The sequence below is a fragment of the Phocoena phocoena genome, chromosome 21 (assembly GCF_963924675.1).
Source record: "Phocoena phocoena chromosome 21, mPhoPho1.1, whole genome shotgun sequence".
NCBI lineage: Eukaryota > Metazoa > Chordata > Mammalia > Artiodactyla > Phocoenidae > Phocoena > Phocoena phocoena.
Window position 1 is genome coordinate 5,732,139 of NC_089239.1, and position 22,055 is coordinate 5,754,193.

The 22,055-nt window shown below is 34.5% G+C and overlaps 1 protein-coding gene across 1 annotated transcript in view; it reads left to right on the top strand.

The window, feature by feature from the left end:
- The window catches only part of LOC136141858 (disintegrin and metalloproteinase domain-containing protein 2-like), a 96,219-nt gene extending 75,020 nt beyond the window's left edge, over positions 1 to 21,199 (top strand). The window contains exons 17-23 of the mRNA XM_065900021.1: positions 3,742 to 3,847; positions 10,365 to 10,548; positions 14,272 to 14,349; positions 14,571 to 14,703; positions 19,103 to 19,262; positions 20,427 to 20,490; positions 20,899 to 21,199. Coding sequence (XP_065756093.1) covers positions 3,742 to 3,847; positions 10,365 to 10,548; positions 14,272 to 14,349; positions 14,571 to 14,703; positions 19,103 to 19,262; positions 20,427 to 20,460 — 695 coding nt within the window. The 3' untranslated portion in view covers positions 20,461 to 20,490; positions 20,899 to 21,199. The remainder of the gene's footprint in view (positions 1 to 3,741; positions 3,848 to 10,364; positions 10,549 to 14,271; positions 14,350 to 14,570; positions 14,704 to 19,102; positions 19,263 to 20,426; positions 20,491 to 20,898) is intronic.
- The last annotated feature ends 856 nt before the right edge of the window (positions 21,200 to 22,055 follow it).

The following is a 22,055-nucleotide window of genomic DNA, read 5'->3' on the forward strand; positions in this document are numbered from 1 at the left end:
AACATATTTGTAATAGCTAATTTAAGTCTTTGTCTACTGGATTCAAAATTGGGGATCTCTGAGGACATCTTCTGTTGGCTTTTTTTTTTTTTCTGTGTATGTAGCATAATTTCATTTTTTTGCATATAGTATAAATTGAAAAAGAAACTAGAAATTTTAGACAATATATTTTAACAATTTTGATTCAGATTTCTCTAAGGTTTGTTGTTGTTGTTTATCATACTGCTTATTTGTTTAGTGACTTTCCTGGACTAATTTTTCCGGTTCTGTATTCCGTGCTGTGTGCATCCACTGAGTTCTGATAGTTCCACTGATAGTTTGTTTTTTTTTCTCCCAAGTTCTTGTTTTTATTTTTAAGCCAGGCTCCCTAGGGATAACTCCAAATTAGTACAATTTAGTGCCAAGCCAATAACCCATCAGATACCCTTCAATGCCTTGACTCTTTATTTTCTACCCTATGCCAAGGATAGCTTCAAGCTTCAGGCAGTTTGCAAAACCGCCACAGCTTTCACTTCTTGCTTGTTCAGGACCTAAATATAATCCAGAGATGAGTGACTGGGGACTTCTCTTCCTCAGGATTGTTCTTGGCATGTGTACATCTTTTTAGACCCAGTTATGTGTTATGATCATCTAGTTCTCTAAGGTTTCCTTTTAAATTCCCAGCAGGCTCTTGTTTGCCTCAACTGCTGTAATGTTGTTGTCATCTTGCTATTATTTCAGTAATTCCCTGAGTGTAAGGCTCTTTTTCCCACTGAGCTGAGCTCTAACTCAAACCAAATAACAAAATCACCCTGGGAACAGAGATCTTCTAGGTAAGTGAAAGTTTGGAAAATGTTCAGACTGTGCTCTGGTGATTTTAACAAAGCTCAAAATAGGTCAGACCTCTTCATTAGCTGTAAGGCTGCTGTGTTTTGGCTACCATGCCACTGAGGAAAGATGAAAATATCCCCAAAGTAATACAGCACTGAGCCCTCTGTCTTAACAACTGTATCAGCCAGGATTCCACCAGAGAAACAGAATCTTTCCCTGTACCCTGTTTATTTTATCTTTATATACCCAAATCAGATGCCATCCCCTCAGGCCAGAGCTTCAGAACAAGCAAAGAGGTCTCTCTCACAGTGAGACTAATCCTGCATTTTAGCCTGCTGTCTGTGCTGTGACCTGGGGCTAAAAACTTCTAATTGTTAGCAGCCCAGGGGACCCAGGAATGCAAACCCCCCTGGCCACTAGAGCCAGGTGATCTAAGGGTGTCCCTGGGAAGCACCACACATAAAAACCAGAGCACAAGATGCATGTAAAGGCTCCCCTCTGGGAAATACTGGCACTCTGGAGTGTGGCAGGGTGAGAACATGACATTAGCACTCATCCACCAAAGTCTCTGTGAAGGGTTAGGGCAGGTCCTTAGACATGGGTTTCATTAGAAGCCTGCCCCTCAGGCCACAGCTACTGAGATAAGCTGACAGGCCTCTTACACAGAAAGACTGGGCTCCTCTGACTGCTGCCTCTTGCTGTGCCCTGGGTGTGGTAGCCAGTTAAGAACTCTGTCTCCTGTAGTTATAGTCTTGTAGGACCCTTGAGCATAAACCACACATCAGAACCATTTCACAGTTCTCTATAGCCTTGTGGGTCTCGTGGACATGAGTGCTTGTTGGTTATCAAAGCTGGATGTTTTAGGGGCTCATCTTTCTGGTGCAGGTCTTAAAAGTTGTGGTGCCTGATGTGAGATCCAAACACTTCACCCCTCAGGGAGGAGCTCCACGTTTTGAGTTCCCTCCCAACTGTGGATCGCCATTGCCAGGATGGGTTTCCAGCAAGGTGGTGTCTCAGCCTTGCCTACCTGCTTCAGTGTGGCTTTCCTCTTGTTGGCTCAGTGTGAAGTGGTCACTCCACCAGTTTTTAGGTTTCCTTCACCGGAAATTGTTCCATATGTAGCTGTAGATTTGGTGTATTTGTGGGAAGTTGTGAGTTCGGGATCTTTCTACTTTGCCATCTTGAGTTGGAACCTCTATTTCCGTCAGCATTTTAAAGAGGTTACTCCGCTGTCATATGGCTTTCATATTTCTGACGAAAAATCTGTCATGTTGTGTCTCTTTGAGCCTTGAAGACACTCTTTGGTCTTTGGTTTGTAGCAGTCCTCATATTATCTGTTTGAATGTGTGTTTGTGTGGAGTGCGTGCGTGTACTTCTGCTTGGTGTTCCTGAGTGCCTTGGAACTGTGGTGTGCATACTGTATTATTATACAGATTTTTAACTTTCAGTTTATGTTTATATAATATATATATACATTTATATATATATATACATATATATATACATATACATTATATCTCCATAATTATTTCAATTTATTTATTTTTGATACATTGCCTTCTTGAAGATTTATATCCTTTGTAATTAATTTTAGTATATATGTACCATGGTTCTCCTACTCAATTACATGTAGATGTCTCTATTTTATATCTTTTCTTGAATATTTTACATAAAGGCATATTCCTAGTTAAGTTTTTTTTCACTGTCTTCATCTTCAGTTTTTGACTTACAGAAACTGTGTCTTCATTCTAAATGCTTCTCTCATATAGACACTGCAGTCTTATATAGATACATCCATCTTTTTCTTCTGTTAAGTATATGAAGTAAGAGACTAATCACTTTAATTAAATCAGAAACCAATAATTGTTAACATTTAGCTAGAGTTTTGATTAGGTTCAGTCTATATCTAGTTCACTGTTGTTTCTAGGGCATAACTCTCCAGGGCTTTCAACTGAGAGATCGTATATTTACTGAGACTCTTTCCCCTGGCAGGTATGTAATCACAATGCAGAAACTGCAGAAAAATATGCTCTGCTTTCTGGAAGTCACCTCTTTGTATTTTAATCTCCTTCTCTTCACATGTTTAGAAGCAGGAAAATGCCTTAAGAGGGGACTATACTATATGTTGAGGCCCCCGAGTCTCTAATTTTATCACTATAGTCATAAAAGATCCTCCAACTTTGGCCTTATTTATGTCCAATGGCCTGCTTCCCTAGCTAAGCTTATAATTTGCTATGTTTCCAAGTGACCTCTGGGGTGAAAATCAACTGCTTATTTTCAGTTTACTACTGCCTCTAAGACTTTCAGCTGAGATCCTGATGGGTCCACAGGGGCTCCTCTTAGGCTGTGTCATTTTTCTTCACAGTTAAATCTCCCTATCAAAAGTTTTTGGCTCAGTCCTCCCATTAGAGTAGAATTAATTGAGTCATGATAAACTGCTCTTTAAGTAGACTGAATCTTATGAGAATTAAACACATAATGTGTGTGGATTCAATAGTAAATATGAAAATAAATCAGTTGTGACTCCAAGAATTTTTGGTTTGGGGAAATTAGAATAAAAAAGTAAGATATGATTTGTCTTGAAAACACATTTATATGAAAACACTATTGACAAATAAGTCAATTATTTGTTTAAAAAAAGTTTCTTATATACTTATATATTTCTAGACTTACTAAAAATTAGAAGATAAACAGCACTCTGTAGTTAATCCTAAGGTATCTGTTTGGATAGTAGACAAGATGCTTTCAGTATTTAAATATTTCATTGAAGTAGTTTTTTTGTGATTTTAAAACTAGGTTTTATTTTCAGTTTTGTATTATGCTCTTATTTTGTGCAATATTGTAAACAATCTCAGAATTTTAAGTGTACTCATTAATTATTTTAAATTAATGTAAGTTCAATATGACTAACCACAAATTTTTATTTTTCAGGTTCAGGTTTTGGTACTCAAGAGTGTTTTGATCAACTTAATTCTAAGACTGATCCATCTGGGAACTGTGGCTCAAATGCTTCAGGGTACACACAGTGTAATCCTAAGTATGTTCTAGGAAATCTATCTGAGAAACTTTATTTATTGCTTTATATTTGAAAATACCATGAGATAATTTACTTTACATGTAAGTGAAATGTCACTTGATCATGAAGTAAGACTATATTTAATCAAATTATAAATGTCTCAAGTACAGAATATCTGTACTTATCTTTCTCACACGTCCAAACTATCCCTTGTTCCACCCCACAGAGCATTTAATTTACATATAGGTACATTAATTTCCCATTAGTTAGAATGACTGACCGGTTTTATTTTGCATGCTGCCACTTTAATTTGACAAAGGATGATCATTCTTCTTAGTGATCTAATAAAAATGCATGAATTTTTACTATCCAGGACGTAAAGCAATGTGGTTAAGAACATATACTCTACAAGCAGACATCTTGGTTTCAAACACTAATCCCAATACTTACCTACTTGTGTGACTTTGGACATGTGCCTCACTTTTCTGATATGTAAAATATGCATATCAATTTCACTAACATCCTTGAGCTTGTGCCAGTGTGGAATTTAGATACTCTATGAAAAGCACTTAGAATGGGACTGACACATATGAGGGTTAATTGTTAACTACTATGATTATTATATATACTAGAGCTAGAATTAGGGTTAATTGTTAACTACTATGATTATTATATATACTAGAACTAGAATGTTACTGTAATATTTTACTTTGATACTATTTCAAACTTGGTTTGATAGCAAAAATAATTTCTTGTTTGCATGAATAGCAAAAAGACTTCCCATATAGCCTTTACTCAGTGGTTTACATTTTGCCCATTTGCTTTATCCTTCTGTTTTTCTAACTCTCCTCTCCTTTCCTCCCTTCAAAACGATTTTCCTAAACCATTTGAATGTAAATTGGTTACTATGTTTCATTATCCTTAAATAAATCATTGTGTTTTCTTGAGAACAAAGGTTTTTTTTTTTTTAATGGCTCTATTGTAGCTGTCAACCACAGTTCTCAATAAAACTTCATTCATTGTCTCAGTAAAGTATTTATAGGTCTTTTGTCTTGTTCAGGAGCAAATCCAGAGTCACGAGTTTGTTAAATTTTAATCTAGAACATTCTTTTTGTTTCCATTTCTTTTCCTGTTTTTTTTTTTTTTAAAAAACTACAGGCCAATTATCTTGTAATATTTTCCTCAAATTGGGTTTGTTTGATATTTTTCATCTTTAGATTCATGTCATAAATTTTGGCAAGCTTGCCACTGAAGTGGTATTGTACAGTCAAGTGCAATTTTTAAAAGGTACATGCCATTTTCTCTCAAAGTTGGATATTTTAAGTTAAATTATTTGGTAATGTTAATTTTCTTTAGGTCTCTATTGTAAAGTTACTCTTTTCCTTTGTGTTTAATGTGTTAATATGGGGAGAGTTAATATTGAGACCATGGACATATTCTGTTCTTCTTCGAACTTTCACCCACTAGTATTAAGGTTCATTGATGATTTTCTGACTCCATTATTGCCTCCACCTTTAAGCTAGAAATGTATTGTAAAAAGAAGTATTCTTTTTATTTATTTATTTATGTTTGTGTATTTATTTATGTCAGTTCAGACTCAGCAATTGTTATTTGACTCAATAGTATAGAATATATTACTATCATTTATTTTAACAGTTACTTTTTCAAATTGTCTCAATTTGGGCTAGTGAGAGTTTCTTTTAGCTGGCCACAATATTCTTTTCAAAAGTCTGTATGACACTTTAAAAACTTACACATTTTTCCAGCACAAAAAAAGATGTTCTAGGCCCCTGTTATATTTTTCCTACCCTTGTTCTGGATTCAGCTGTTTCTCTAAGTAGCCCAGATTGCTTTTAGTAGAGAAGAGTATTTAGTAAACATCTGAGAACCAGGTGTGCTTATTTCTGCCATTTTCCATTATCTCTAAGTCTTCTCAGACAACAAAGCTAGAACATACATGTATCACATTTATTTCTATATCCACGTATTATATCTCTGTTTTTAAAACGTGAACTTATAGTGATAATTTTATTTCCAGACACCACAAACATATACAAAGTACATCTTACATTCATAAGTTGCTTTTTCATATGCTCAAGCCCAGAAGCACAAAAGTTTGTTTCATAACTGCTAAAGCATATACTAAAGGAAGCTTTCTAGCTGTTAGGATTATATTTTCTTTTAAATCATTGATCTTTTTATATTAGCTGCTATAAAGTGCTTCTCTGCTAATTGTAATATCTGGGTCATTTGGATATTGATATCTAGTGCTTTATTTGCACCTATATCGCATTTTAACTTCTTTGGCATGCATTGCAATTTTTTGACTTTATATTGGTTACTATGAGTAATACATAATGGAAACTTTGCATATATTTATGGTTTTCTGTATAAGTACTTACAAACATTATATTAGTTTCAGAGGTAGAACATAATGATCCAACATTTTTTATAGATTACACACCATACAAAGTTATTATAAAATACTGACTATATTCCCTATGCTGTATGTTACATCCCTTTGGCTTATCTATTTTGCCATTGGTAGTTTGTACCTCTTAATCCCTTTCACCCATTTTGTGCTTTCTGTACACCTCTCCCTTCTGGTAACCACTAGTTTGTTCTCTGTATCTGTGAGTCTGTTTCTGTTTTGTTATATTTGTTTGTTTGTTTTATTTTTAGATTCCACATATAAGTAAAAACATACAATATTTGTTTTTCTCTGTCTGATTTATTTCACGAAGCATGAAGCAATATACTATCCAGGTCCATCCATGTTCTTGCAAATGGCAACATTTCATTTTTATTTGTGGCTGAGTGATACTCTATTACATATATAATATACAAATAATATAAATATATCTCACATCTTTATCCATTCATCCAATGCTGGGTTCTTAGGTTGCTTCCATATCTTAGCTATTTTAAATAATACTGCTATGAACATTGGGGTACATATATCTCTTTGAAGTAGTGTTTTCATTTTCTTCAGATAAATATCTAGAAGTGGAATTGTTGGATTTTATGGTAGTTCTACTTTAATTTTTTTTTTTTTAGGAAAGTCCATACTGTTTTCCATTTGGCTTTACCAATTTACATTCATACCGACAGTTTACTACAGTTTCCCCACATCTGACCAATGCTTGTTTTTTTTTTTTTGGTCTCTTTGATAATAGCCATTCTGACAGGTGTGAGATGATATCTCATTGCGGTTTTGATTTGCATTTCCCTCATGATTAGTGATGTTTAATGTCTTTTCATGTACCTGTTGGCCATCTGTATGCCTTTGGGAAAATGTCTATTCAGGTCCTATGCCGATATTTTAATTGATTTTGGGAGGATGTTTTTTATTGAGTTGTATAAGTTCTTTATATATTTTGGATATTAACCCCTTTGCAAATACCTTCTTCCCATTCAGTAGGTTGCCTTTTTGTTTTTTGTTCTTTGTTTTTTTGTTTTTGTTTTTTTTTTGCGGAACGCAGGCCTCTCACTGTTGTGGCCTCTCCCGTTGTGGAGCACAGGGTCCGGACGCGCAGGCTCAGCGGCTACGGCTCACGGACCCAGCCGCTCCGCGGCATGTGGGATCTTCCTGGACCGGGGCACAAACCCATGTCTCCTGCATCGGCAGGCAGACTCTCAACCACTGCGCCACCAGGGAAGCCCTCTAATATGTAATCTTTTTGTCTGGTTTCTTTTACTTATGTTTTTGAGATTCATCCATTTTGTAGCCTGTATCAGTAGTATGTAGCTTCTTATTACTGGGTAATATTATATGGTGTGGATATAAACATTTTAAAATTATGTACCACTTAATGGGCATTTAGAATGTTTCTAGTTTAAGACCATTAAGAACAATGCTGCTGTTATATAGAGAATGGATAAACAACAAGGTCCTACTGTATAGCACAGAGAACTATATTCAGTATCCTGTGATAAACCATAATAGAAAAGAATATTGAATATATATATGTATAGCTGAACCACTTTGCTGTACAGCAGTAATTAACACAACATTGTAAATCAACTATACTTCAACAAAAAAAATCAAGAACAATGCTGCTGTGAACATTCTTGTGCAGTATTTTGTTTGTTTGCTTTGGAAAGCCATGTATTTGTTTCTCCTGGGATATAACGAGTGTGAAGGTGCAAGTCTTTATGTAGACACACATTTTAAAATTTCACTTGGATGCACACTTAGAAGTAGAATTGCTGGGTCACATGGCAGGTATATGTTCAACATTTTAAGAAGCTTCCCAAATATTTTCCAGAGTTACTGTACCATTTTACATTTCCAGCAAATATGTATCAGAGTTCTATCTTCTCTACATCACCAACATTTGATATTGTCATGACTTTTTGTTTCCTTGTTTATTTGTGTGTCATTCTAAAAAGGTATCTTACTCTGGCTCTAATTTGCATTTACCTACTGATTTATGAAATTACCACCCTTTCATGTGATTATAAGGCATTTGTATTATCTTCTTTGGTAAAATGTCTTGGTAGATCTGTAGCCCATGTTTAAATTGGGTTTTGTTGTCATTATTAGATTGTGAAAATTCTTTTACGTATCAGAATAGAATCTTTATCAGATATATGAATTGAAAATATTTTATCTAAGTCTATCTTTTCTTAATGACAACTTTTTGAAGATCAAAAGATTTTAATTTTGATGAAGACCAACTTATCCCTTCATTTTTTTACAGATCTTGCTTTTGGTACAATACCTAAGAAATCTTTGCCTCATTGCATAAAAGTGATAAAAGTGATAAAAGCCTAAATGTTTGTTTTGTTCCTGATTGTAGGGTGATAGCATTCAATCTTTCTACTTTATCCATGATACTACTAGTGGTTACACATACAGCTCTATCAATTTGAGGAAGTTTCTGTCTGTTCCTAGCTGGATGAGACAGTTCATCATGGTTCAGTGCTGGATTTTATGAAATGCTTTCTCTGTGTCCTTTGAGAAGCTTCTGTGTTTCCCCCCTTTATTTTATTATTATTATCTTTTAACACATTTATTGGAGTATAATTGCTTTACAATGGTGTGTTAGTTTCTGCTCTATAACAAATAGAGACTTGTGAAGTCTCCCTGCACATAAATGGAGCCTCACAGCCGCTAAGGATGTGATGTAAGGATAGCTGACAGCCAGCCTTTATGGAACCACTCTCTCCAGAATCATGGCTCCAATTTCTAGCTACTCCATCCCGAATCTTAACTGTGACCTCAGTCTTGGGCTAACAGTGCTGCTGGTTTTACATTCATTCCCTACTACATTTGCTACTTTTACTCAAAATGCTGCTGGGTGAGACTTTTTGCTCTCTGCACCAAATCAAAGATGATCCCTCTGGCACTGAATTTATTGGTTTTAATGGCCAGCCTTGCCCTGGTAAAACGACAGCTGAAAGAGTGTGTGGGAGCAGACCCGGGCAAGAGGACCACAGCCTTTCACTATTATTACTGATTTTATGGCAACTTTACATAAATGCTTCTCGATTTGTTGTTTGCTTTTGATCAGTTTCCATAGCCCTGAAATGTTTGTTGTGACAACTTTGCACAGTTTTATACTTATTTGGGGGAGATAATTTACCTATATCTTCTCTCTCTCCTACCCCCCTCGTTAAGATTTAACTACACAATTTATTTTGTGCCTGATGTATCACAAATCCTAGAACTGACTCATGATAAACACTCTCATCTAACTAGGAATAGAAAGAAACTTCCTCAATCTGATAAAGCTATATGTGTTTTGTACCTCTACAAGTTACATCTAAGATAAATTTCCTTCAATGGGAAGAACTCAGTTTACATTTTCTTTAGTCTGGGGCGTCTATTGATAAATTTTATTAATTATTGTCTGAAAATGCCATATTTCCTTTTGAAAGATATTTTCTCTACCTACAAAATGCGAAGACACTAGATATTTTGTCTCACCTTTGAGTCTGTCATTCAATAATCTGATCTCCATTATTTCTCTTGGAAAGTCAGTCTTAAGTTGTATTACTGTTCTTTTGTTGTTAATGCTTTTTTATTTTCTGGTTACTCTCATGACTTTGTCTGTGATTTATGCACTATCACTGTGATGTATCTTAGTGGTTCAGTGTTAATATTTATTGCATGTACTGCTTCCTGAGTGTATGCCTCAGTGTCTTGTCAGTTTGGGACCCATGATGTGGAGAGTACATATTATGTTTGAAAAACAGAAAAGGAAATCCAATCATACCAGTAATTTTTTAAATTTTACTAATTTTTTAGAATAGAATAAGCTTGGAATCATGTTTAGATGAGAATCAAAAAAGGAATAAAGAATTGTTACCAAAAGAGTGATAAGGCTAAATAGAAAGTAGTTCATAATTACTAAGATGCTGTTACTATTAACAATGCAGGAAAGGCCCTCATATTTTTTGGTGTTGCACAATTAGTTGCATACCTCTTTTAGCAGCCCTTAATGCTTTATTTAAATCTGTTTGCTTTAGAAATGATATTCTAATATTTCTCTGTATTGAAAACTAATGATTTTTATTTGTTGGTAAATTATAGGGATGTGCGATGTGGAAAATTACTGTGTACATATGACAAAGGAATTATAATTAATATTCCAAATGCCACTGTTTTGTATAGTAACATAGATGGACACATCTGCGTTGGAGTGGAATATGCATATGATGATAAAGACAGCGGAAACATGTGGGTAAAAGATGGAACTGTTTGTGGTCTAAATAAGGTATGTAGTCTTTTATTAGCAACTAATTTCCTAATTTCAAATTTTAAATGCATATTTGGTATTTTTCTCATAATTTAAGTGTACATTTAATTTCAAAAAATAAGAAAGTAGAAAGTTTTGAAAATGAGAAAATTTTTAAAAGAAAAAATATAACCTGCATTCATGCATAGATATTATCACTATGAATATTTCATTGGCTATTTAGTACTTTTTTCATGGAAGTCATATGTATTAACTGAACTGAGAATCATACAGTTCATTAACTGTTTTATTAATTATCTCATGTTACACAGGGAGTATTTTTAATGTCATGAATTATATTTTGATATACTTACTTAAAATAGCAGTTAAAGTAACATATGCCCATTTTAGTGATGAAAATAATAAAGGATTCACAGAGTAAAGGAAAAATCAATCAAAGGCACATAAATCTGAGATATAACTACTCTCCATTTTCATGAACCTTCCATCAACTCATTAATTGAAGTATAATTGATTTACAATATTGCGTTAGTTTCAGGTGTACAGCATAGTGATTCAGTATTTTTGCAGGTTATATTCCATTATAGGTTATTACAAGATAATGGGTATAATTCCCTGTGCTATACAGTATATCTTTGTTGCCTATCTATTTTATATATACCACTTTGCATCTGTTAATCCCATACCCCTAATTTGTCCCTCCCCACTTTGATCTCCCCTTTGGCAACCATAGGTTTGTTTTCTATATCTGTTTCGGTTTTGCATATATATATTCCTTTGCATTCTTTTTAAGTTTCCACATATAAGTGATATCATATAGTATTTGACTTTCTCTTTGACTTATTTCACTAAGCATAATTTTCTTTAAACCCACCCACATTATTGCAAATAACAGTATTTCATTCTTTTTTATGGCTGAGTAATATTCCACTATATAAATAAATTTATATATATATATATACATATATATATTTAAAAATCACATTTTTAAATGCAATAGTCTGTTGATGGGCACTTGAGTTGCTTCTGAGTGTTGGCTATTGTAAATAGTGCTGCTGTGAATATTGGGGAGCATGTATCTTTTTGAATTAGTGTCTTTCTTTTTTCCCGATGTATACCCAGGAGTGGGATTGCTGGGTTGTATGGTAATTCTATTTTTACTTTTTTTTTTTTTTTTTTTTTTTTTTTACGGTATGTGGGCTTCTCACTGTTGTGGCCTCTCCCATTGCAGAGCACAGGCTCCGGACGCACAGGCTCAGCGGCCATGGCTCACGGGCCCAGCCACTCCGTGGCATGTGGGATCTTCCCAGACCGGGGCATGAACCCGTGTCCCCTGCATCGGCAGGCGGACTCTCAACCACTGCACCACCAGGGAAGCCCTATTTTTACTTTTTTAAGGAACGTCCATAGTGTTTTCCATAGTGGTTGTACCAATTTGCATTGCCAGCAAAAGTGTACAAGGGTTCCCTTTTCTCCACATTCTCCCCAATATTTGTTATTTGTAGACTTTTTGATGAGAGCCATTCAAAGAGGTGTGAGGTGATACCTCATTTTGTTTTTGTTTTGCATCTCTCTAATAATTAGCGATGTTGAACATCTTTTCATGAGCCGTGGGCCATCTTTATATCTTCTATGGAAATATGTCTATTCAGTCTACTGCCCATTGTTTAACTGTTTTGTTTTTGTTTTGATATTGTGTTGAATGAGCTGTCTATATATTTTGGATATTAACATCTTGTTAGTTGCATAATTAGCAAATATTTTCTCCGATTCCATAGGTTTCTTTTTGTTTTGTTGACAGTTTCCTTTGCTGTGCAAAAGCTTTTAAGTTTAATTAGATCCCATTTGTTTAGTTTTGATTTTACTTCTTTTGTCTTAGGAGACTGATCCAAGAAAATATTGCTACAATTTATGTCAAAATGTATCCCACCTATGTTCTCTTCTAAGAGTCTTATGGTTACAGGCCTTACATTTAGGTCTTTAAACCATTTTGAGTTTATTTTTGTAAATGTTGTGAGGGATTGTTCTAATCTTATTGTTTTACGTGTGGCTGTCCAGTTTTCCCAGCACCACTTGTTGGTGATACTGTCTTATCTCCATTGCATATTCTTTCCTCCTTTTTCTCCTGTTTCTTTTTATAGCATGTGATTTTTTGGTTAAAAATTGGACTTTTGAAAAACAGCCATTTCTCCCACTGTTTGCAGGCTGGCTCCGTACCAGTGTAGTCTTCTTCTAATTTCCGGGGTGTGCTCTGAGCCTCGGGAGTAGCCTGAAGAGAAAGCTGGTGGTCTCTGAGATCTCTGTGAATATGCATCTTTCCTGGGTCTTTTGTGGCTTTTCTTATTCCCCACATACATGTATGTTTTTTAATGTCTTATTTTTCCAAATAGTCTCATGCCAGGGTTGCCTTGGAGCCTTAGATGGTCTATTGTATGTTTCCACCCATTCTCTCTGCTCCAAATGTCTACAAGTCTTAGTTTCCCTGCAGTTTTCCTGAGCAGTGTCCATCTGAGATCTGAATTAGGTGGAACAGGGACGAGTCTTCAGGCAGTTCCCAGACAGGTTACCATATTGAAAATAAGGTGTCCTCTACTCCATTCAGTTCAAGGGAGGGAACTGGAAACTCAGCTGCTGTCTCCTCCAGACCAAGACTATGGCATGCCCAAAAAGTAGTGGGACAAGGTTTGAGCAAAATACTACAAAACTTTCTAACATTTTGATTGTGGCTTTTTGTTTGTTTGTTTGGGCATTTGCTGAGCTGCAGTAGACCTTTGACGGCTTCCAGAGCTCCTATGGGTTGCTTTAGCCAGTCCTTCTCCCCCTCCCCCCCCTTCCCCTCCTCCTCCTTCTTCATCTTCTTCTTCTAGGATCTCTAAAGGAGAACAAGACTTGGGACTTCCTAGTGCACCATTTTGCTGATGTCGCCCTCCAGATTATTTTTTCAGGATTTGGTAAAACCTGCTTTTAATTCTGTCACTGGTGTACGGTGCATATAATCACTTAAATTCTACATCCTTAGCCATGGATGACCACGGGAGGAATGCTGGCTTCAGGTTTTGGTTACTTTTTTGGAATCACATTGTCTCACATTTTCTGTGTTGTGTGTGTGTCTCTATGTCTTTTACTGCAATATGAGCAACATGAGGTGTGTTGTTGTTGACTGCTGTGTTCTCAGGGCCAGGCGCATCGTAAGACTCAAATATTTAGTTAATTAATGTTTGAATGGCTGTTCTTTGTGTAACAACTGCACTTCCCTAAATATTTCTTAACAGTTTCATAATAGATATGATGTAGGGTCATTCTGAATACTTATTCTTTTTCTATAAGTACTTTGTCTTTCATTTCTATGCTTGATTAAGTCATGTTCAACATCAGAGTTCAATAAAAAAGTTTCACTGTCCTCATATATTAGATAAATTCTGTATTTTTATTATTTCATAAAACTATTTTATTATAGTACTTGTTACACATTTACCTTTACTGTTACTTATTTCATGCCTGTACTTCCTATCCCAGTATAAGCAGGGAAGATGTTTTTATTATTTTATTTACTTTCAGATAATCAGTCTCATCTAGTGCTGAAAACATAGTAACACTATGAATTAATCACTTATTGTTAGTATATTAATATTTATTGTTAAATGAATACCTCTTATGTCAGTATAATAAGGAATCCTTTTAATTAGATGCCAAATACAGATGTTGGTACAGTTAACTTATTTTGGGATATCTCCTTTTTAGGTTTGCAAGAATAAGAAATGTGTAGATTCTTCATTCTTGAATTACGACTGTACTCCAGAAAAATGCCACAATCAAGGTGTAAGTATCAGCACTATAAGACAAGAATAGAAATCATCGAGGCTGATATTTGGAAAGCAAACGCACAGCTAAACACACACACACACACACACACACACACACAGTCATATTCATAAACCATGTAAGAAAATCAGCCTTATCTGACCTAGCTATTATTTCAAAATTTTAAGTGAACACAAATAATTTTAGCTATTTATAAGATGATATTTCTCCTGTTTCAGCTATGTAATAATAAAAGGCACTGTCACTGTAACCCTACGTATTTACCTCCAAATTGCCAAGCTTCACTAGAGTCATGGGAAGGTGGGAGTATTGATAGTGGCAACTTTCCACCCTCAGTACCAGGCCTACCTGGTAAGTATTGATTGATACTTGATCGATACTGATTTCAATTGAAATTATAATTAAAATAACATTTTAATGTATTAAATTTAATAAAATAAGTATTTTTGTCTACCAATTTATATTTAGATTATGTTTGGACATAAAACAATACACCATATATGGCTATTTAATTTATGTTTTCCTTCCAGACACTAATGTGTTATAACATATTAAATGTATGTTATAAATAAGGTATGTCAGTAAAGGCCCAGGCACGAAAATAGAAATCACTTTAGCCTTTCATACAGAAGGAATTCAATACAAGGCATGGGGTAACACATAACGGCAGAGATAAAAGCCAATCAGAGAACAGTGAGGCAACCAGAGATTAGCAACACAGGAATCCACTACCACTTCTTAGGGCTAAAGGCACAATAAATGGAGATGTTATTACTAGAACCAGAATCTAAGCCATCTCGCATGACATGTAACTGTGGTCAGGGCTATATACTAGGGTCTAGAACACAGGTAGAGGTACTCTCCAGCATGAGGTGAAGGTGTACAGGATACAGGGACACAACTGCAGATGCTGGAGAAAGAGAGGGTTAAATACCATGGCAATTTCTGTCTTCTTGCCCTCCAAATTTTATCCAGTGAATCCCATTAGCCAAATCTAACTAGAAGACCAAAGGTTAAGGAGCTTAGGAAATATAATTTTCGACATTTTTTGGTTCAAAGTAGAGATGTATTTTAGAGCAAGCTGGCAGATCCAGTGTTGCTTAGGACTAGATTTCTTTTATATAAAAACCTATGTTTAGGGCTTCCCTGGTGGCACAGTGGTTGAGAGTCCGCCTGCCGATGCAGGGGACACGGGTTCGTGCCCCGGTCCGGGAGGATCCCACATGCCGCGGAGCGGCTGGGCCCGTGAGCCGTGGCCGCTGAGCCTGCGCGTCCGGAGCCTGTGCTCCGCAACGGGAGAGGCCACAACAGTGAGAGGCCCGCGTACCGCAAAAAAAAAAAAAAAAAAAAAAAAACCTATATTTACAGAAAATCAAAGCAAGCAGATTTTGAGCCAGACTTAGTTTGTAACATTTCCACATTCATTCCAGCATTTGAAATATAGTATTTAAGACCATACAGTAATAGATTAAGTAAAAAACATTATAACATACTTATGTATCACCAAGCTATTTCTATGTTAGTGGGAACGGTCAGCTTATCTTCAAATTAACAGCAATTAACTGCATCTATCCATGCACATGCATGCTGTTTCCCCAGTGAGAAGAGGACTGTCTCCTAGAATCCAGGTTGGTTTTAGTGATGTGATTGAGCCATAAAATATACAGAAGTGAGATTCTGAGACTTCCATGGTCTTGCTGCAGATTCTGACTGGGTTTTTTAGAATACTAATGCTTTGAACTCTCATTATTGGAACACTCATTCTGTTGAAAATTATCTGCTGTATATGAAATTTGACTACATTGAGACATAAAAATAAAAATACAACCACGCAACTAAGCCCTCCCCAAATTCATGACACACAAAATTAAAAGATTGAGTTACTAAATTTAGGGATACTTTCTTGCACAATCTCTCTCTCTCTCTCCCTCTCCCTACACACACACACCACACACACACACACACAATTTGGTACCAGATGGTGCATTTATATTTATATAACAAGAATCTAAAACATGTGCCATTAGCTTTGGAATTGGGTGGTGCATGGAAGGTAGAACAGGAAACTGTTGACGACTACTGATATATGTTGACATTGTCTCAAGAAGACTGTTGGTGAGCAATTCAAAGACAGCTTAAAAACATGTTATTAGAAGTTGGAGAAATGAGGACATTTATTATGAAGTAGTGAATTGTGTGGCATCCTTGCTGCCTGTGGTAATGTGGAAAGTAGAATTCATGGTTCTGGTCAGCAAGATTTCCAAGTTGGGTGACTTAAGTTACCTATGGTAAAATACAAGATGATAGTAATTACTAATAAAGGAACAGTTCAGTTTTCAAGTAAAATGTCTATTTTACTTGAAAAGAGCTAGAATTTATTTGGTTTGAAAATAAAATTAGTTTTTATTCCTGAATTCTTCCAGCAAAACATTCTTAAAGTAAGAAATGGCTAACAGCTAAATTTGAGATACTGAGCCATAAAATTTGATCTCAGATAAAAATTGTCAAGCGTATGTAAACGCCTCTGTTAAGACCTCAGGAAAACTTAAAGTGATGCCTCTTAGACACCTTCATCTATCAATATACAAAAAGCCTTCTCAGTATTGTACTGGACTGCCTCTTAAAAACTCTTAAACAATAAGGCTACTATGAACGTTAAATAGGTTATTTTATAGCAGCCTCACCAGAGTCCAATATAGACAGATTTATGTTAAAAAGATTTGTGGGTGTGGTTTCATTTAATGGGGTGTATTTTTTATTTAATACACAAGAAATCCATACATTTTTAAGGAATTACATCAGTCAGACTGAAAACGGTCAAGATAATACATATGTTCTTCAAGTCCCAATCAATTATGGGTAAAAGTAGACTGATAAAGCTACTCTAATATAAAAAGTGTTATAAGGGCTACTCCTTATGGAAAAGGAATTATAAATCATAGGGTATAACCAAGAAATCAGAAGCCCAAACTTCATGATTTGTGCATTTGTGATTTTTGAAAATCACCACCAACAAAAGTAACAGCAACAAGAAATACAGATGTATATGGTTTCACAGGTTAATTCTGGCAAGTTTTTGCAAGGAAGAAATACCATTTTAAAAAGTAGCAGTGAAGTGACTCCTGTCACCTCGCTGTATGAGGAAAACATATCCCTGATGCCAAATCCAGAAAGAAAGTTAACAAAGAAAAAATTACAGAACAATATACTTCATAAACATAAATGTAAACATTCATTTGAAAGTCAATCAGTGCAATTCACCAAATTAAGAATTTTTTAAGTGTATATCATTTTCTCTTTTGATGCATAAGTCATTTGACAAAATTCAACACGTATTTATGAATTTTTTAAAGGCAACAAACTACCAACAGAAGCAAACTTCATCAATATGATAAAAAGAATCAACAAAAAAATTTTAGCCAATATATCTTATAATAAAATGCATCGTTTTTTCCAAAATTTGAGAGCAAGGCAATGAAGTCTGCTCTCACCATGTCAATATTTTACCCTAAGTCATAGCCAGTGCAATAAGTAAAGAACAAAAAATCAGGAGCATGAAGATTAGAAAGGATGAAATTAGACTGAACATGATATGATTAATTACATCAAAAATCGTAAGGACTCTACAAAAATCCTTCTAGAAGTAATAAAAACCTTTTGAAAGGTCAAAGGAAATGTTTAAAAGTGGGTAGTATTGCTATGTACTAGCAGCAGTAAATGAAAACCAACTTAAAATCAGTACCATCTACAATACTATCAAAATATAAAATATTAGGAATAAGTTTAACAAAAGATGTGCAAGACTGAAACTAAAACAAAGATGCAGATAGATGCTAAACATACAAATAAATGGAGAAATATGCCATGCTCACCTATTGGAAAGTTTATTATTGCCAAGATGTCAATTCTCACCAAATTAAATCTATAGATAAAAATGACCAATCAGAAAAGCATGCAACATTTTAGGTATCAACAATTTGATTCTAAAATACACACAAAAGTGCTTAGAATACCAAAAGAGCTCTGAAAAAGTACAACAAAGAAGGACAACTTAGTCTATTTGCCTTATATTAAATTTAGAGTAATATAGATTTAGTATATAGTTACAGTAATCAAGAAAAGTACAAAGATAGTTCAACGGGAAAGGAAAGTCAGTTCAAAACATTGTATTCTAACAACTGGATAGCCACATAAGGCCAAATGAATCTCAAAATTACAACTTACTTCACAATTCATGTGTGACAGACGATAAATCTAAATGTAGAAGCTACAACTATTCTTGAAAGAAACACAGGAAATGTCTACATGACCTTGAGCTAAGCAATTAATTTCTTAGATGAGACATGAAAATAAATACCAAGGCAATAAAAGAAAAGAATTTGGACTTCATTGAAATGCTATTACATATGCAATATTTCTTACCAAAAAAATTGAGTATTGAGGGAAAATTCAGTTCTTCCTGGGATCACACTATAATCCCTTTCGTCTGTATTATGAGACAGATCTGAAAAGAGACTACATGGAATAGAAGGTTCTTAATAAACAAGCAAGGAATATAGGACTATTATGTAAGAGAAGAGTCTAACTTTGAGCACTTATGATGTCAACTTATCCACTTCATATAAAATATGTTAATTATAAAATTATTAAATGTTTAAACATTTTATTCTAATAGTCATATTAAAATGCAGAAATGGTTTTGCTATATTCCTGGTAGTTGCTTTCAAATCACTGGTGTTTTCTCTCCTAGACAGGCGCTATATTGAGAATGTTTACTATTCCACACCTACGAGATGGCCATTTTTCTTACTCATTCCTTTTTTCATTATTCTCTGTGTACTGATTGCTACACTGGTAAAAGTTTATTTCCAAAAAAAAAATTGGAGAACTGAGGACTATACAAGCGATGGGTATATTAATTTCATATTTAAGATTCATTACTTTTGTAATTAGTTGGCCTACATAGTAACTTATCAATAAATAACATTATGGTGATATAACTAGTAATAATTCCGATTATAATTTATCTTTATATGGAAATTTAATATGTAATATATTAATGATCAATATAATGAATAATAAATTTCTTTAATCTTAAAATAACTTGGACTGTGTTAAGGGTAAATTTAAGTAGAAATGATTTCTAGTTAGTGTTTATCTACCTCCTTTTACTATTTGATCTTAATTATTAAATATTGTTACTTTACTTTTTAATATTTATATATTTCAAAGAATTTTGCATACACTATTTTATTAAAACATAGCATGGAAATTTAGGAGAGTAGTTAAGCTTTAAGACACTTAAATAAATTGAGAGGCAGGCAGAGTTGGAAAAGTTTAGAAATTAATATATAATAGTAAAACTGAAAAATCTAGATATAGCCATGGCTAATCTACAGAAAAAACTTTTTAAAATTAAATAACCTTATAAATATCTGAAAATCTGCTTCAAGAATAAAATAAATATTAAAATTGGTTTATTTCCTTTCATGGAAATTGCTATAAAATAATTTCTGCCTTTGAGTTTTACATCTATGCCCTACATCTTAATTAAAATGAAATGAATTTTATTCAAATATTTAAAGAATTTTATTGAAGTATTTAAAGTTGATAATACTAATTAAAAGAGAATATATTTCATAGAAATATTTTGAAAAGTTTATGTAAAATTGCTGAAGTAATATGTAACACATAAAATAGTCACATAATTCAGATAATATATAAACATATTAAAGGAATTTTCTTATATTAGATGACTTTATTGTGGAAAAACTGGGCAGAATATGAATGGTAAAAAAAAGTGTAAAACTATTTAGCTAATAATGTCATGGATACAAATATGATCTGAGTTCATTTCCAGATAAACTTACATTACTTTGCTTTTTCCCATATTAGTCTTTCTTACCAGTTAAGAGGTGCTCTCGGTGGTAAGATATTCTTAAGTAGTGACTGCTCCCAGATCTCAGATAGGGATTCAAAACTATTTCAATACTGATAAATGGTACAGAGTTTTGTAGAACCATCTTTGAGGAAAATATAATTTTAAATGATTATTTTTATTTTTAAATATATAGGCAAGTGGAAAGTGAGAGTGAGACCAAAGACTAGCCTGGAAAACAAAGAATCCATGGTATCACAGTAAGTATCAACTATTTTAGGATGAGAGGAAGAAACAGACAAACAGAAAATTCAATGTATTAGATAGATAGAAATAATATAAATGTATATTAAATGAAGATAGTAATATAGCTGCATATAATAAAAATCAAATTGAGGCATATTTTTCAGTATTGTAAGCTATATCATAGACATGGTAAATCTGTCACCTAAAATATGTCTTGGAGTGCTATCTTTTCTCTTTTTTTCTAATAATGCTTAATTCTTTAGCATTTGTGTATTCAAAATGTTGGTTACAAATAAATTATTGATACATGATAGAACTCTACTTCAAAATAAGTGTACCCTCATGCCATTTGTTGAATTAATCATCATTTTTAACTTGATTGATCATACAGGTGACTTTTCCCCCTTTATTTATTCTACCAGAGTAATTATCTTTGATGGACAGGAAAAATGGAAAAGAAAACGTACATGCCTTGCCTAATTACCTGGGATTCAAAACCTGTGCATTATGTCTTTCATCTGTCAAGAAAAGATAAAAGTTTTCGTAGATAACATAATACCACAAATAACTTATTTGCAAGGAATGCATGTTCATGAGTTTTTATATTACATATTTCTTATTTTTAAAGTTACCTCATATTAATTCTGTTAGTAAGCATTAACTCTGTTAATGAGTAGGCATGAGGTAAGGAAAGTGTATAATACATGCAATACCATGATTAAAGGCCACTGTTATATTTTAAGTTGCAATGGTGTGTGGTTGTGTTATAGTCTCATGGTCCATAACCAATCAAAAGACAACAATAAAAATTTTTAAAAAAAGATTTGGAAAAAAATTTCAACTATACGCTGCTTATAAAAGACAATTTCAGGGCTTCCCTGGTGGTGCAGTGGTTGAGAGTCCACCTGCCGATGCAGGGGACACGGGTTCGTGCCCCAGTCTGGGAAGATCCCACATGCCGCCGAGCGGCTGGGCCCGTGAGCCATGGCCGCTGAGCCTGCGCGTCCGGAGCCTGTGCTCCGCAACGGGAGAGGGCACAACAGTGAGAGGCCCACATACCGCAAAAAAAAAAAAAAAAAAAAAAAAAAAAAAAAGACAATTTCAGTTATATAAAGGTTCAAAGTAAAAGACAGATATATATACCATGGAACTTTAAACAAAAGAAAGCTTGGTAGCCTTTAACACAAAAAGCATTAGTAGATATAAAGAAGAACATATCATAGTGCAAAAGGTAAGTCTAAGAAGAAGCTACAATAATATAAATGTGTGAGTCAGGGCTCTCCAGAGAAACAGAAGCAATAGGAGTTATATAGATAGATGGGGGGTGGGAGGGATGAGGAAATTTATTAAAGGAATTGGCTCACATGGTTCTGGAGGCAAAGAAGTCCCAAGATCTGCCGTCTGCAAGCTGGAGAGCCGGGAAAGGACTGGTAGCGTCATTCAGTGCGAGTCTGAAGGCCTGAGAAATGCGGGGCCAATGATGTAAGTCCCAATCTGAGTCCAAAACCCTGAGGACCAGGAGTGTCATTGGTGTCCCAGGATAGGAGAAGGTGGATGTCTCAGCTCAAGCAGAAAGCAA